This window comes from Falco cherrug, chromosome 13 (genome assembly GCF_023634085.1).
Source record: "Falco cherrug isolate bFalChe1 chromosome 13, bFalChe1.pri, whole genome shotgun sequence".
Lineage (NCBI taxonomy): Eukaryota > Metazoa > Chordata > Aves > Falconiformes > Falconidae > Falco > Falco cherrug.
Genome location: NC_073709.1, coordinates 9,275,296 through 9,291,433, shown reverse-complemented (window position 1 = coordinate 9,291,433; position 16,138 = coordinate 9,275,296). Strand labels below are relative to the sequence as shown.

General features: G+C 37.7%; 1 protein-coding gene across 1 annotated transcript in view; it reads right to left on the bottom strand.

Moving 5' to 3' along the window:
* SPTLC3 (serine palmitoyltransferase long chain base subunit 3) overlaps positions 1-16,138 on the bottom strand; it is an 86,852-nt gene that overhangs the window by 36,616 nt on the left and 34,098 nt on the right. Inside the window, exons 3-6 of the mRNA XM_005445598.4 lie at positions 14,438-14,592; positions 13,356-13,504; positions 2,510-2,634; positions 238-331 (exon numbers count right to left, since the gene is read on the bottom strand). Coding sequence (XP_005445655.2) covers positions 238-331; positions 2,510-2,634; positions 13,356-13,504; positions 14,438-14,592 — 523 coding nt within the window. The remainder of the gene's footprint in view (positions 1-237; positions 332-2,509; positions 2,635-13,355; positions 13,505-14,437; positions 14,593-16,138) is intronic.

Here is a 16,138-nt window from a genome sequence, read left to right as displayed (position 1 = left end):
CTGGATTTGGAAATTAAGATCCAACCTGATGACCCAAATCATGTGCAATAGCAATTACAGTATTACACTATTAATTTTTCCCCAACAAAAATCACTCATAATGTTTAATAGTTAATCCTTCTATCTGGACAAAAGTATTATCTGGGATTGACAGCAAAGCAAGCATTGAAAGGAAGCATTCTTGCCTTTGAGGTGTGAACAACTCTGTCTCTAAATATTTCCAACTTCAATACTCACTATTATGCTTGAAGATTCTAATAGTAGCACCTGAAAGCCTCGCACCAAGAACGAGAGAAGTGTGGTTCAACTCATCACTTAAAATGAGGCAGCCCTGTGGAGAAGGAGTACAATAAGCATCTGCATGAGTTGGGAGGCTGTTGACATGTGCATGTGTGTGCCAGCATACATGTGTGTCTATGATATAGCATTGCACCAATGAAGCTGTAGGTATTACGCATGAACTGGATTTTCTGCCACTTTTCTGAAGGTGCCAAGGACCCACTGCAAAGGCAGGCAGAAAGTGGGGTATCAGATTCTCAGACATTCCCAGGTGGTGCAAAAGAGCCAAATATTTCCTGTAACTGGAAAGTAGTGAATAACACTAGTAAAGATTGACTGCTTTAAAGTAAAACCAAGTGATGTTGCTTCCTCTACCATCTTTCTACAGTCTATTTGTGTTGCAGGGAAAATGCAGTCACCACTCCATTTATTCACCACTCCATTTATAAAGACGGCATGACAATAGTGGAAGGAGGCTGGAATGACATCTGATCTTGTTTCTGCAACCCAAAGTGCTGAACAGATCAGTGTCTCATAAATCCCACCTCTATTAAAATGTGAGGTGGGGCCTAGGCACCAGACAGAGTTGTTCTCTGGTAAATGCATATACAGTTCACCTGTAGTATAATTTTTCATCAATTAACTCTGTTGAAAATTCATTTTGTTTTTGGAAACTAAAATAGAAATGCAGAATAAATAAATTTGTATATTATATTGACAGGAGCCAGGTTTCATGGTAGAAATTCACACTGGAACCCTAATTTAGCTCTGCTTTCTGTTACACAATTACACATCTTGGCTGTGGTTTCATTACTCAAAAGGCAACACAACATTAAGTAATTTTTTATTTTGGAAACACAGATTATACCTATGAGAGATACACAAACCTGCCTAAAATCTGGTATGCAGAACTAACATACTGCAAGAGTATGTGCATCTTGACAAGGAAATGTAGCTGCTAGGCTTAATTATAGAGGAAAATTTAGGAATAAATTAATCTCCTCAACATAGGGCAATTATATAATATCTGTAATATATATATAATATATACTAAATTGTTATAGTTATAATGTATATAGTAATATCTTTATCTGTGGCACTTATACCTAAATATCCCACCTCTGACAGAGGCCTAAGTCTCCACATAAGGCCAGCTAAGTGGGGGGAAATTATTTTGTAGGTAAGCAAGGGACAAGCATTTTATGCTGTTATGTATGTCTGCAATTTCATAAATTTATCTTTATTAATTCTCTGTATCTATTCCTTATGAAATTGTTGGACAACTTCTCCAGCACCATTGCAGACTGAAGTTCATGTTCTGGGCAGCTGAAGCAATTGTCCCTGCCCAACCCTTGTACACATGTAGTATTTTAGAAATTTCTTGCAAAAGCTGGATTCATCCTCAATAGTGAGTAAAGAAGTAGCTGCACCCCTATGCCGGTACTTCAGAAGAAATCTTAATTACACACCACACAGTGAGCTCTTTCTGTTTCCATCAAGAAGAAAATACTGTCTCCCACTTGCATGACACACTTCTGTTTCACACTTGCATGAACTAAAGAGGAGCTATGCACTTTCCCAGCTAACGGCACAGTTTATCTGCTTGTTATGTCAGGAGCTGTGACTGACAGGATGACGAATTTTTAGGCCTTTGTGTTAGGTACCTCAAATTGGAGATGAAGTCCCTTCAGCACTAAATAAAACCCCAACTTTTGGTCACACGGTCACAACTTTAGACTTGCATTTGCTGCCTGCTTTCTTTGCAGGGCTGGCTGGAGATCTGTTCATCAGGAATGCTAAACACTGTGCTTTCTTTATTCTGAAAGTGTTGTAAAAAAATATTTTAATCATCACCTTTCATCACAGGCAACTGGACAATATCTCTGCAAGTAGCCTGAATACTTCATCCCACAACACCTGAGACACGGGATGCAACATTTGCTTACTTTTTAAGGAGAAGCAACTTTGTTAAGAGAAGCTAAACAACCATATTGCTGATCCTTAAACAGACGCTAGGTATGTGTGAAAGCAACACCCAGAGCTAGAAAAAATGATGAAGGAGCATATAGTGAAGGTCATAACGTCATCAGCCTTATGACTCATGCATTCCTGGTATCTAGCTTTGTTCCTTAATCAAGCCTTTGCACTTAACACATGCCCAGAATACTGGAAGAGTTCTTAAAACAGTTAACAAATGATTGTTCTGTATATTCCTTAAGGAAGTACTCACCTTTCCAACAAGGGCTGGAATATTCATCGAGTTAGTTGCAAAGCCCATACCAAACACCATAGCATCTTCCACACCAAGGAAATTGGCCACAAGTTTCTCTAGTTCTATATGTTTGTCTAGGGTGCCTGCAGAAATAAGCACAGGGAATCTTAAATCTCATTAAACTGTGGAAATTATTTATTCTAAGGACATAAAACATACAAAAGGAACAGGCCAGAAATGTGTCATTAAGCTATATGACATTAAGTTCTAATGAAGGTTTTCCATTTATATCTTCTGCATGTGGGATAAAGCAAGAAAAAGCAAGGATGCAAACCAACTATAACTAATGCTAACAAATACAAGTGCTGTTAAGGCAGCAAAACAGTTGCTTTGGGAAGAACTTTCCTTTTCCCATAACAACAACTTTGACATAGTTTATTCTGAAGAGTAATTTTTTGCCATTTCCGCCCCCTGCAACACCTCCTTTTCATAGGAAACGTGGGACAAACATCTTGGGCATTCTTTGAGTTCTCTCTGGATGTGAAAATAAAAACAAATGACAACAAAATTCTTCCATTTTTTTCTTGAGTGCCTAGGTATGTGTACAAAATCCTTAATTATGATTTTGTATGGACAGAAAACCAAAAGTGTTCTTCATCTTTTTCTGTTTTAGAAGGTGAAAGCCACACCACTCTCCATAACTGATGATAATTCTCCTTTTTCCTCCCTCTCAACAGTCAAACATAAATGATAAGGCAACACTGGAGAGCCTTCTTTATCACACGTTACTGATCTAATATTAGTGCCTGCAGTCTCCAAACAAATGAGGTGTTCCAGCTATCCAACAAAAACTGTATCTTTCCCACCCAACTCACAATGAAGGGTGACAAAATAAAAAAGGCAACAAATGAAAGAGTGGTGTTAAGAGATTCAGATAACAAGTAACTTTGAACAGTAATGAATCATCTCAACTTGCCAGCTCTCTAGTCTTTGATTGCCTGGCTGTGCATTGCAGGTACCAAGGCAGAAGGAACTCTTACAGGACGATCTGTAGGGAAAAAAAGAAAGTGGCCTGTGGATTCTGACAGAGCATTTCCCCTATGAATAAGGCTGTAAGCAGGGAACAGAAGAAAAAATTAGGGAAGTGAATATCTCACCTCACTTGCACTGCCTAAATTGATCTCACAATAATATAAGGAAAGTGAATTACAGCTGATGGAAATAGGAAATCTGTGTTCACTGTGATGGACCACGGGCAGAAGAATGGAGGAAAGCAGAAGTTTGGCTAGAGTGTCTTGACAAGAATGGTGAGTCACAAAGATAATCTTACCTTCACCATGGAGGAAAGCTCATAAAAAAAACACCAACCAAATAAGAATGGCAGCATTACAGTTTCAGCAACAGCACTAACTCAGCTTGTTACAGTGAGGTAGTGTTTTTGTTATTTTTTCTTGTTAAATATCCAAAGTAAGACTGGCATTCACTTGGAAACAGAATGTGAAAAATATCATGCAGGCAGGTAACTCTCCCATACCCAGGGAGATAAGGAGCAAGGATCATGTGGCTTCTGGAAAAACCTGTATTACATGGACAACAAAGAACAGTGGCGCCATGATTTTGCACAGAGCCTGCCTGGGCTCTGCTAGACCTGAGCCAACTCTGGCAGAGCGTCAAGAGCACCTCTGCACTAGTATCACATTGGGTGTACATTGATCTGGGTTGTCTCTGGCTTTGTGCTCTGATAAGTTAGGTAACATGATGCAGAAAATTTGGCTCTGCAGAACCTCCATTAGATGTGAGCTGACTCAGCATAAAGTTTTTTGAGGATTTCTACTTTTTGAATTTGTAGATCCCAAGATATACAAGGATACGTGCTGGCTTTGCACACAGCTACTGCTTAGTAGCCAAACTCCTTTAGCCATACAAAACCACACAGTGTTTCATAGTTGAGCTGCTCACTAAAGATGTGTGTGAGAATCTACATCTTAACTTGTAAGCCCAGTAAGTCCCAGGGTGTATTTGCATGGTTAGTTCTGTATTTTTTGCATTTTGGGCCCAGTTAGGTTTCAACCTGGTTGCAGCACTCATTGACAACTGGAGGTTCCAGCATAATCACCTGCCCTAGTGTTCCCTGCAGATGTTATTTTGTCACTTGAGGGTTATTGGCACACAAAGAGAAGACGAAGTCTGAAATGGAAGCTTGAAGTCAACCACACTATGGTCACAGCTTGAATTAGGAGGAGGTTTGTGCAAGCATGAGAAACAAGTAGTATGTGCTTTGCAAGACAGGCATCTTAAGGCATGACAGAATTGTTGCTGACTCTCCCAGGGATAAATCCAACACTACTGGGGTGGAGTTAAATTGCTTTTTGGGGTTACATCATATGTTTTCTGTTTTTACAAACAAGAAAAGCCTGACTCACTACAGACTATTCTGGTCAAGCATATATTAGATGAACCAGAAAGGAACAGCACATTTTTGACCTATTTTTATTGATTTTGTGACGGTGAAGAATGAGACATTCTGAAATTGACTGATTCCTACTTATTACTTACTAATCCTAGCAGAGAATGCAGATGATATTGTGTATTGTTATTGCCTACAAATCCTGGAATACAAATTGGAATCAATGAGGGTTTGGTTTGCAAAACTAAAACCTGAATGACAACTATTTGCAAAATAACTCCTTCTTTTGAATTACTTTAATTATAATGGCAATAATGTATGTGGTAGGTGAGGTGTGGTAGAAGCAATACAATACACATCAGTACTGACAGTGGGAGGTTTGTGACAGCAATATACATTGAATAGAGCTGATAAAGCACACCAGCTTGCATTTTCCCAGGTTTAAAGTAAAAGGGGAATTTATTGAATAAATTATGCAATTATTTAACCATATCATAAGATTTCTCCGGTATTGGTCAGTCCCTGGACACCATGTAAACTGCACCAGTTATATCACTTCTCTCCAGTGGACCAGTGGCGGAAACAAGGAGTCAAATATGCTCTGCTGGAACGAAGGTTATCTACTAGCATTCTCAGCTGGTTACAGCAACCACCCCAACAAGTAAAAACAGCACTACCAGACACATGCAAATTTGATCCAAAGGAACTTCCACTGGCACAGGCTGCTAACATCTCAAGCTACATAAGAAAGGCAGGAATTACACTGGTCTTCATTGAATACAACCTTAGCAGCCTCAAGTCAGGTTATCATCGCCCTTAAAATATCTTGTTATTTCTCCCTGCTGAACAGCAGGTGTTACTGTGTTCTGGGATTGTACAGGTGTTATGGAGAGTAAAATTGAAGATCTTATAAAAAATGGACTTTTGCGATGTTAACCACCTCCACAAATTTCCACACTTTTCAAAGCAAATGCCCTCCTTTTCAAAATCTGATGACCTAGTTCCCTCCATTAACTTGCCACTGCACTCTGGGGACAGGGAACATGAAATACACTGTGCTTTGGCAGGCTTTCATAGTTTTAACCATGCTTTTGGGTTGAAAGTCACTGTCATTCTACTAGACAGATAAAGCCTGAAAACGCACTTCCCATGATCTATACAGTTCATTATTTAGATTTGACACTTTCAGCTTGGACAAGGTGGTTTATGCCACTGGTTAGTCTGCCCAATACAGTCTTTCAGGTTCTTATGTGCTAATGACATGTACTAGTTAAACTGCCAACACTGGCAACAGTATGTAATAGAATTTCTTGTTTGGAATTCTAAGACCCAAAGAAGACAGGAAAATACCTTCAAGTTAAACAAAAGCTGGAGAAGTAAGCTGATATAAGCAACAAGTCAACGAAAGAAAAATAACAGATTCCCATAAAAGCTACTTCCACATAAGGACAGCGACTGGAAATCCTATGGATCACTGATGTGACTTACTAAGATGAATAAGTACCATTACTGTATGAAAATTATGGTTTGTCAGAGGTATTCTTAGGAGGGTGGGGAACAGAATAAAATACCTAAACCTTCCTGCCACATTTGAAACTTAAGGTCACAAACTCACTCTGGTAAGATCTTTGTTAGAGATGAAAAATAACATTACTGAAACACCTACATACTTTTAAAAAAGCAAGATTGAGTGAGGTTTTATTAGAAGGATGAAGAAACAGAGATGCAGAAAATGTTTTATTTACACCATTCTACAAGAGTGGATGATGCCGATAGCACCACTACCATACAGAGCCCACTCCAAGAGCAAAGCCTAAACTTGTAGAATGATATATACTGGCAAGACAGAGGGAGGGAAGGACACAGGAATGTTATGTAGTTGCTCATTTAACACTGCATGTGCATAAAAGAGCCCCAAAAGAAATGGGTTTTGAGGAAGCATTTGAAAGAAATTAAGTGCTCAAGCTTTCTTAATGTTCTTACTAGTCAACAGGGCTTTCATACCACAAAGATGCTGCAGGTGTCATAGATATAATAATGTACCTGTGTAATTTACTGATTCTCAGAAAAGAAAAGGTTCATTTTAACAAAACTTATAATTTAATTTAGATCTTCCTGTTTTGTTTCCTTTTTTTCCTTTATAAAAAACCAAGCTAAAAGTAACAATTTAAGTCCAGCCTCTTCATGACAAAGCCTGGATGGCAGTATCTTAAGTATCTAAATATTTGTATGTACATAAATAACATCATATATTGGAGACATTTGAACAGGTTTACACAACCCTTAGGTACTCCTGATGCCTTCAATTCCACCTGCCAGAAGACGGACTATCCAGAGCTTAATCATGTTTTGTAAGGCATACTTTTGCAATGGTGAAATACCAGGAACAAACTTGACTCTTTGATTATAAGTTGGACCAGTTATTTATGCAAGGGTAGGCGCAAAAAGGAGAATTATGTTAGCAGGAGATGACAAAGAAGGAAAATTCCTCTTGTGAACTGTTTCCTAATTTATACCATACCTTATCAGAAAGTAGCCAAGATGACAAAACACAGATATATATATACACACACACACACAAATTCTCATTAACATGGTTCTATTGCTCCTTAAGCTCCTCTTTGGAAACTGTAAGTTATGGGAAGTTTAGTTCTTTATGTTTTTCTCCTAACTGGAAAATGGACCATTTATTTCTGTGCTTGTACAGAACTGAGTTTAAAATGAGCCCTGGTCCTAATTAATGCATTGAAGTGGTATAAAAAACCCAATGACTGAATAACTATTTTTACCATCTTGAAATGCTGCTAGAAATTCATATTAGGCCTTAAAACCTAATAGAAGGAAGTAGATGGAGCTACTTTTGTAGTTTTAATGTTGGCACAGGTTTTCAGATCCGCTTTTTAGAAATCAGATCACAATCAAGTATTAAAAAGTCTTCAAACAAAAAGCCCTACAGCTGAGTGCAAGCCAGGCGCTCAAAGGTGATCTCCTAACCATGCCCTCCACAATGAATCACCCCTGCAAGCCTTCTGTGCAGGCTCCGTCTTGTCTTTCGGTCCAAGGCATAATCACTGGAGAAGGATTTCAAAAGGCAGGAATCCTGCTGGGCGGCTTAAGCAGTGCTAATGATACATTTGCTCCTGTTACTCACGTATATAATCTCCATAAGGAATAATAGTGAGTTAGATAAACAGAGCATTGGAACTACCAGCTGCTCACGTGACCAGCCCCGCCACCACCCTGGTGCTAAGCCTAGAAGTGTGTTCAGGGCATGATAATCTGCTTTATTTTAAAAATGTGTAACATTACTGATTTTATTATCACCTGCAATCAGCAAGCAGGAAACAGTGTTAAATAATAATTTGCATGTTTCTCCCTTAATAATTTTAGGTTACGTTGCTTAGGAAAGGCTCACTGTAAACATAAGAATGACACGATGGGCTCAGACAAAAGGCTCGTAAGCTTGCCTCCAATAGTAGCCAACTCTCACTCCAGCCATTAAATAAATTGATTTGCATGGGAAAGAAGGACTTTACATTCAAGTTGTCATTCTTTTCACTATATAGAAGGAATACATACTATTTCAAATTTATTTAGATACCCATTAATCAGCATTTTCATTAAGCTGAAAACAATACTTCTGATAGGAAGATTAAAATACATAAAATACAACCAAAACATAAATAAAACATAACATAGAGAAATTTTGGAAGTAGTTTACATGAAATACCCTAAAGTTCCAAATGCTCCCGTTACTTTAATAGCTGGTTTCCAGTTACATAAATCCTTTAATATTTAAGAACTATTGACAGACCCAGTATTTATCCCTGGAAAATGAAATTGCCTGCATTGTGATGCCCTGATTGGTTTCTTGGCTTATAATAAACTAGCCAAAGAAACAAAAAAATTTACTTTTTCTTCACCTGCAGGAGAGACTGCTGTTGGACAAAAGCTGTTTTAATTTAGATTACAGCCATGGTCAGTTTTGTTAGATATGGTAGGTGCAGATCTCTATCCTCTCTTGACATCTCACATTGTTTATGCAGCATCTTTCCCCCTGGCTTTGGTAAGTTTACCCTTGGTGTTCTCAGATGTGCTCAAAATACTCTTACCGTTCTAGGTGAACAGCTCTATCTTTCCTCCCAGCCTGTCCCTCTGACCAAGAGGATCCTCATTCTACATATCCAGCTTCTCTGAGATTTTCTGAAGGGTCTTACTTATGCCTACATTTTTGCTGCCAAGATCCTTCCATCCCATGCACCACACAGAACTGAAAAGTCTTTCCTCTCTAAGAGACCATGATATCAGCATTTTTTGCCTTTTGTCTACCATCTGCAAACAACCACTTTCCCACATTCATCCAAGCTACTGCTCTTAGAAGACATGCCCCAAGCATATGTGCAACTCTCTTGTTGCTCTTTGTGTTGATCTCTTACAAGTGTCTTCCCTTAATGCCTTTTTGATCTTAGTGTCCTCAGAAATACTGAAAACATCCATGTTACTGCTTTATTATTTCCTTACATGCTACCTCTATAGCAAATACTGCTCAACTTTACAGAAAATATAAGTATGTGCACGTTCCTGATTGAAGCCAAATTTGGACAATGATTTGCTAGTCCACAGGTCTGGTATTAATGATTGCACAGTAATGGCCATAGGCACATAAGTAATAATATAAATTAATACTAAACAATTAATTACAGAAAATAATGCTAAACAGCTAGTATTAGATGCACTGTGCCACACAAAAGGTCCCTTTTGCCCATAATACTTCATCTGACAGTGGTCTTGTATTGATGAGTGGGGAATAATGAAAGCAGGACGAACATGTATATATAGTAGCATCCCAGCTTCTAACTAATTTCAGCATAATGATATCCTGAATCAGAAAACAGTTTTTTGGTATTTCTAGTAACTGTCGATGATCTGTCCTCTGTATGTGACCAGTGTCCCCTGGAATGCAATGGACTGTAAAGTTTTAGGATCTGCAGACTTCTTTGCAATGAGTTCCTTGGGTCTGCCAGCCTCCAGTGTGAAGAGCTGCCTCCTGTATTTAGATGGAAACCTTCTACCAACTTCATATGATGGCCTGTAGAATATTGTAGTGGAAGAGACAATGAACAGCCAACCCTGACCACTCTTTCCAAGCCACACATAATTTTGAAGATTTCCGTGATGTCCTCCTTTGGGCTCTGATAGGCATTTCTGACAGCTGAAGACAGCTAGCTCAATAGCTTTTTACCCAAAGCTGTTTGAGGCCTTTGATGATCCTTGTTGCCCTTCTCTGACACTTCCCAGTTGTGCTAAATGTTTTTGACCAGAACTGCACAGAGTACTTGAGACGACAGCCAACCACAGCTTTATGCAGTAGCATACTGAGGTTCTGTGGTTGGCTTCTGTTCACTTCCTAATGATTTCTAGTATTTGATTTGCTTTCTGACCACTGAACAATAAGCTAATGCTTTCATGGAACTACCACTTATAACCCAAAGATCTTGCTCCTAAGGGATAGTAGTTAGCTTGGTCTTAAAAAAAAGGAAAATATTTTTTTTTCAGACTGAAAGTCCCACAAAAGCCCCAGGAATGTGTCTTAAATGTAACTGTGATGCTAAGAAAGTTGTTTATTATTATTTTAAAAGAGCATGGAATTAAAAATGGAGTGAAAAGCCTTATATCTTTTTACGGAGGACAAATCTCAGAAGAGCAGCCACTGTTTTTATCAGTTTCCTAGCCATCCCTGTTCAACCACAAAAGCATGTTCAAGTGGTGTGTGCATTATTATTTTACAGAAAGCACGAGCAGGGCGTCACAGTTCTCACTGAAGTTGGTTTCCAAACTGTGTTTACACACAGTCTTAAGTTACTGTTCTGGGAATGTAGAATAACTATTTTACATTTAGCAAGATTTAGCTTCACTAAGTTTCCTTACTGAAACACAGTTTTGTCAAAATATAAACCACCATGTTAAAACGTCCGTACTAACTTATTTTGAGAGCAGCAGCATTCTCATATGACAGTATTTCATAGACACTCCATAGCCTGCATAGTTTTAAAAAGAGAAGTTTAGGCAGGAGACCACAAAAGACAGTTTTACTATCATTTAGTCTTTCAAACAACACTTGCATTACTTTTATTTGTTTCTTCTTTGTCTTCCCCTCTCTGAAATCTTCCTAAAGTAGTGGAATGATCCTTCTCAAGAGAGACCTATCACAGCTTTGAGAGAGATCTTGGTAACCCCCCAAACATGCCAGACACTTAAATGCACGTAAGCAGAACAGTACTTTCAAAATCAATTAGCTTGAAATTATAAATACATACAAGTGCTCTCTCGGATTGAGACTTCACAAGCAATTTATAGCCTTGCCTCCTATAGCTCACTTCATTTTTACTTCAAATCCCTTTAGCTCAGCCACACAATAATGACAGAAGTTTTGAAATGTTATCTGCCCAGGAACAAAACCATTCGGTTCTATTTTTCTAAGATGAAGATAGCAAATGATAATTACAAAACATGAGACATTTCATATAGACCCTTCCTTACCTATCTTTTGAAAGTATATATGTATATATAGATTTAACTCCGATAGGATTTCTCAAATCTGCTCAACTGTGAACCAGAATAGAGCTGAAGCAGCACAAGAGGGTAAAGCAAAAAGAAAAGAGGGTACCCACACTACTAATAAGAAGGTAATTTCCTTAGGTTGTTTATACAGCTTTTGGTGGTAGACAGGCTCCAACACAGCCAGGGACAGTGAAGTAAGAATTGCTCGGAATTGCTCTGTGGAGCAACCTCTCTCCACTGACTATACAAGCACAGGGTCTCTGCTAGCTGCCTAGGACAAAACGCTATGACTGCGCATCTACACCATCTAACCCAGGTCTTAACACCCTGCTTCCCTATTTTAATGTCTTGTTGTCCAAGCTGCTCTCTGAAATTCACTCCCTAAAAGACTGATACTGACAAGACTTATACAGTGTTCTTTATCTGTAGCGCATTCTTGCATTGTGAATAGCCTGAGTGGGATTATTTGTTGTGAAAGCAATTAGAATTAATCTAAAGCTTTGCTCAATCTATCAAGATAACTTTAAGTACTGCACAGGAGTTCAGATGAAGAGAAGGTCCTAGAAATCAATATACATTGGCTGTCAACAGACCAAATGAAGTTAACTAATAAGATTTTTAACATTTGAAGACAGAATCAAATCTTTGCATAAGGTTTTTGAGAACAAGTCACACCAGGCATATTCTTTGACATACTGAAAACAACTTGAAATGTTCTCAGACAAAACAGAATCCAAGAGAAAAAGACAGAGAAAAATGTTCCTTTAATACCTTAGATGACTAGTAATGGTGACCACTGTCAAGCATATAATCAGGTTAAACAATATATTGCAGTCCCCAGATAGGTTGCCTACAAAAGGAAAGTAGGGTCAACCTGTAAACCCTCTCTGAATGGAATGGTGACACTGACATATTTGTTACTGGAAATCAAACCATGATGACAAGAAGCAGATGACAAGGTTTGCATTATGTTTTTGTCTGGAAATGAGACTTTAAATAAAAACCTAAATGAAATACAATACTTTTTCCATGAGATATCTGGAGGAAAATAGTTTGCTTTGAGAGATACAAAGTGACATTTTTTCAGGTTCCTAGACTGGGGTGGCATGAAGTATATAAAAGACTTCTCCATGCTGAGAAGCCTACCTTTTTCTTTTACTTTTTTTTTTCTTTTCTTTTTTTTCCTCTTTTGATAGCTCCCAAGAAAGACAAAGACTGAAGAATAATCTCCCCTTGCATTTCTACAGCTCAAAACAGTTTTCTCTGAAATGCAGGCTGATTGCATCATTAGGAATGCACAGCTTTGTGTAAAAATATACAACTGTAGATAATACTACACACAGCCTACAAACCAAAAAACCAAATCATAAAGGACATATAAACCTAAAACATCAGATGGAGCCTTCCTGAATTTATTCATTGGAGGCACACTAGAAATGTCTACATTGTGTCCATTAATGTCACACAAAACTTTACAATGTGGTCTTAGAACATTAAAAAAAAAAAATATGTAAAAGCTCATTTTAGTAATCAAAACACTCTGTATGTGTTAACTGATATAAATCTGTGATGCAATTAAATTTGCCCTAGGATAATTCTTGAAGTCTCAATCTTTATTTTACTTTTTTAAAAAAGCAAGCCTGCTACTTCTATCATTAAAAGTCCCAGGCCATTAGATGACAAATTAGCTTTTGCTTTTCCAAAACCCAATAACATTTTTTTCTTTTTAAAAAAATCCTCATGTGATAACGAATAAAACACAGCATCATTTTTAACAGTGAAACAAGTAATTGTTGATGTGACTAAAATTCTCTAAGTATCCAATTTCTTCAAGATATCTGTAATAAAAAGCATGTAGTTACAGAAACATTGGTGGCCATCTAGCTGTTTACTCACCCATTTCCTGTCTGGTACTGCAGATTCCTGTCCCATATTTTTGTAACTCTATGGTCACAGTTTTCAAAGCGTTAACATCCGTTTCTGCAAAGCCGAGGTAGTTATAAGAACCCATATTGATTACATTCTTGATAGTCCTTCCTGTAAACCTATAATTAAAGAAAATCTTAAATAGTGCAACTTTCCCTCCAACCCCAAACTAAAAGAAAAAACCCCAAAATTTTCCCACCAAATTTTATTCCACTGCCTAATTCCTATTTGGGAATTCACAATCTTCATACTTTAATGTTCCAAATGTTTTTCTAGCCTTTCTGTTTTCCTGACTAAATACCGCTTCTTCATCAGAATGTTTTCCAGATTCCAAGCTGTAAATGGCAATATACTGGTATTAGGTGAAAGGGTGCTTCTATGGATTTAAATAAATAAATGAACCTAGGACTGTATTTCAGGAACAACTTACAGACCTATTTTTTCAAGCAAATTGTCAACAGCTTCCACAAAGTCATCAGTGTTCATGTACACACAGAAATTAAACATGAGGAAAATATTGCAGGAAACACTATGATACATTCTCAATAAGCTGAAATATAGTCAACCTACACATTGTCTATGTGGTGAATTTCCATATTTATTTAATTCAGTAACAGTTGCGATACACTGCAATCAATCTTCAAAGCTGTGAACTGCTTAAAACTCACTGCCAAACCCTCACTACGTAAGTAGGAAGCCACATTTATGCAATGCAAGAAATTATGATTTAAATCGTAATCAATGGATACAATTTTTTGTTGTAATATTGACTAAATATCTGCTGTTCTAAATGAAGCGTACATAGTCTTACTTGTGCTGACACACCAAATATCCATATTGATAGCATTCTGTCCCTTCCATACTGCATTTCCAAACAATATTCAGAAGAAAGGGAGAGATTACCAGCACAGCACTGATTTCAGAAAAGCATATGCTGATGTATATTAGTTGGGCATCTAGGTATGAGGGGCTAGGTGCAACTTTCTGTGCTTTGCAGATGTATTGGAAGTACTCTTACGAAGCTGACAGCTGCAGAGTGTAAGCTGACTCACCTAAATGTCCAGTTGTAATCATCTGTAACTCGTTCCATGAGGTCAAACTGTGGCCCTGGGACACTGCAAATTGGACGATTCCAGTTATCCCGTATTCTCATATAGAGGTTTCTGGTGTAAAAGTTCTCAAAATCTTGATAAAGTGGCACAAAGTCCTGGTTTGAAAACATGCACAGGGTTATGTTGCTAGGGAAATGTCTGCTTTGTACCCAAGTCAGTCCCATTAAAAAGGAAAAATTGATTCATTAGCAACCAGAGAGCTCTAACAGCCACGTGTTCCTATGTTACAAACAACTCCAACCAACAAATATCTTACTTCAATTCCCTGGAAGTACAGTGTTGGCTTTTTTAGGAGGTGGGGTTTTGTTGTTGTGAGTTTTTTGTTTCTCTTTAACAAACAACAAGTTGGCCTAATTCTCCAGTCTAATATTTGGAAAGTTGGAAACGACTCATGATTCTTTCACTCGGAGAAACAAAATGTTTCAGCTTGGGCATTTTGCTATGTGTGGAGCAGATTGCAGAACTAGGATAAACAACTCGTTAGATTTCATGAAATGCTGGATACATAAGATTAAAGATAGTCCAATGTATCTGATCTGGGCATTATTCACCGAGACTGGACATGCAAACAGCCAGTGAAGACAACTAGTTTGGTTGACAACTGATTTCTATCTATGGATTTTGCTTGGAAATTAAATTAAAAGAATGGTGTAGAATCTCAACAAAGTTTTATGTGAAAAACCAATATAGCCATATTAGACATTGGTTACAATAAAATGAAAAAAATAACATGGCATGTAGTTACATATGTGGGAGACCGGAGAATTAAATGAGCTTGTAACCCACGGTGGATGGCAAAAAGATTTAGCTGGCATGTCTGCAATCAAAATAGCTCAACAAATGGCCAAATCATGAAGCAAATTGAAAAGGGTATTCCATGAGAACACTTATAGAAAGACTATACTATGATATTTCATTAAGTTGTGCCTGCACCTTTGAAAAGCAAAAACAAGAAAAAAATTGGGGAATTTTATTTGTAAGTGGAACAGTAACACTATTGGCATTTTCCCTCCATTATGTCAGGTGCTACTTACTGTAAATGATGGCTCAAACTGCACAGAGAAAGAGGAGCAAAAAAAAAAAAAAATTAAAAAAAAATTCTAAACAAAGTTGGAAGGCAATTGAGCTTGCCGAGGTGCAAGTTTCACTTAGAAGAATGCGGGATGAAAAAATTTCCAAGTTAGGACTCAAAAGAATTCAGGCTACATTAACTTTGTGCTGGTACAATGATTCCTGAATACTCTGTGTCCAGTAGTTCAGCAACTTAAGTCAGCAGTTACAAAGATGTTAGCTTTGCCTTTAGTTATGGACAAAGCAAGACCGCCGGATGGGACAAAGAAAAATTTGGGTTTAAGAGATCTGGAGAGATAATATGTTTAACAATAAGGCATTTCTGAGTTTTCTTTTTCTGTGGATTGACCTAGTACACTGAGATTCTATTTTGCTTAGAGTATTCTGACACACTTAGAACAAGGTGAACATCTCTTTGGCTGAAAATTACGATTTTACATATGTATAGGTACATATTCATACACACAAGTTTAACTATACTGCAGTGTGTGTCATTCCTCTCATCCCTATGGAATGTTCTTCTCTAAGGTGAAAGTTGTCTGCCTTGTTACTTTGGCAGGTTATTCTACA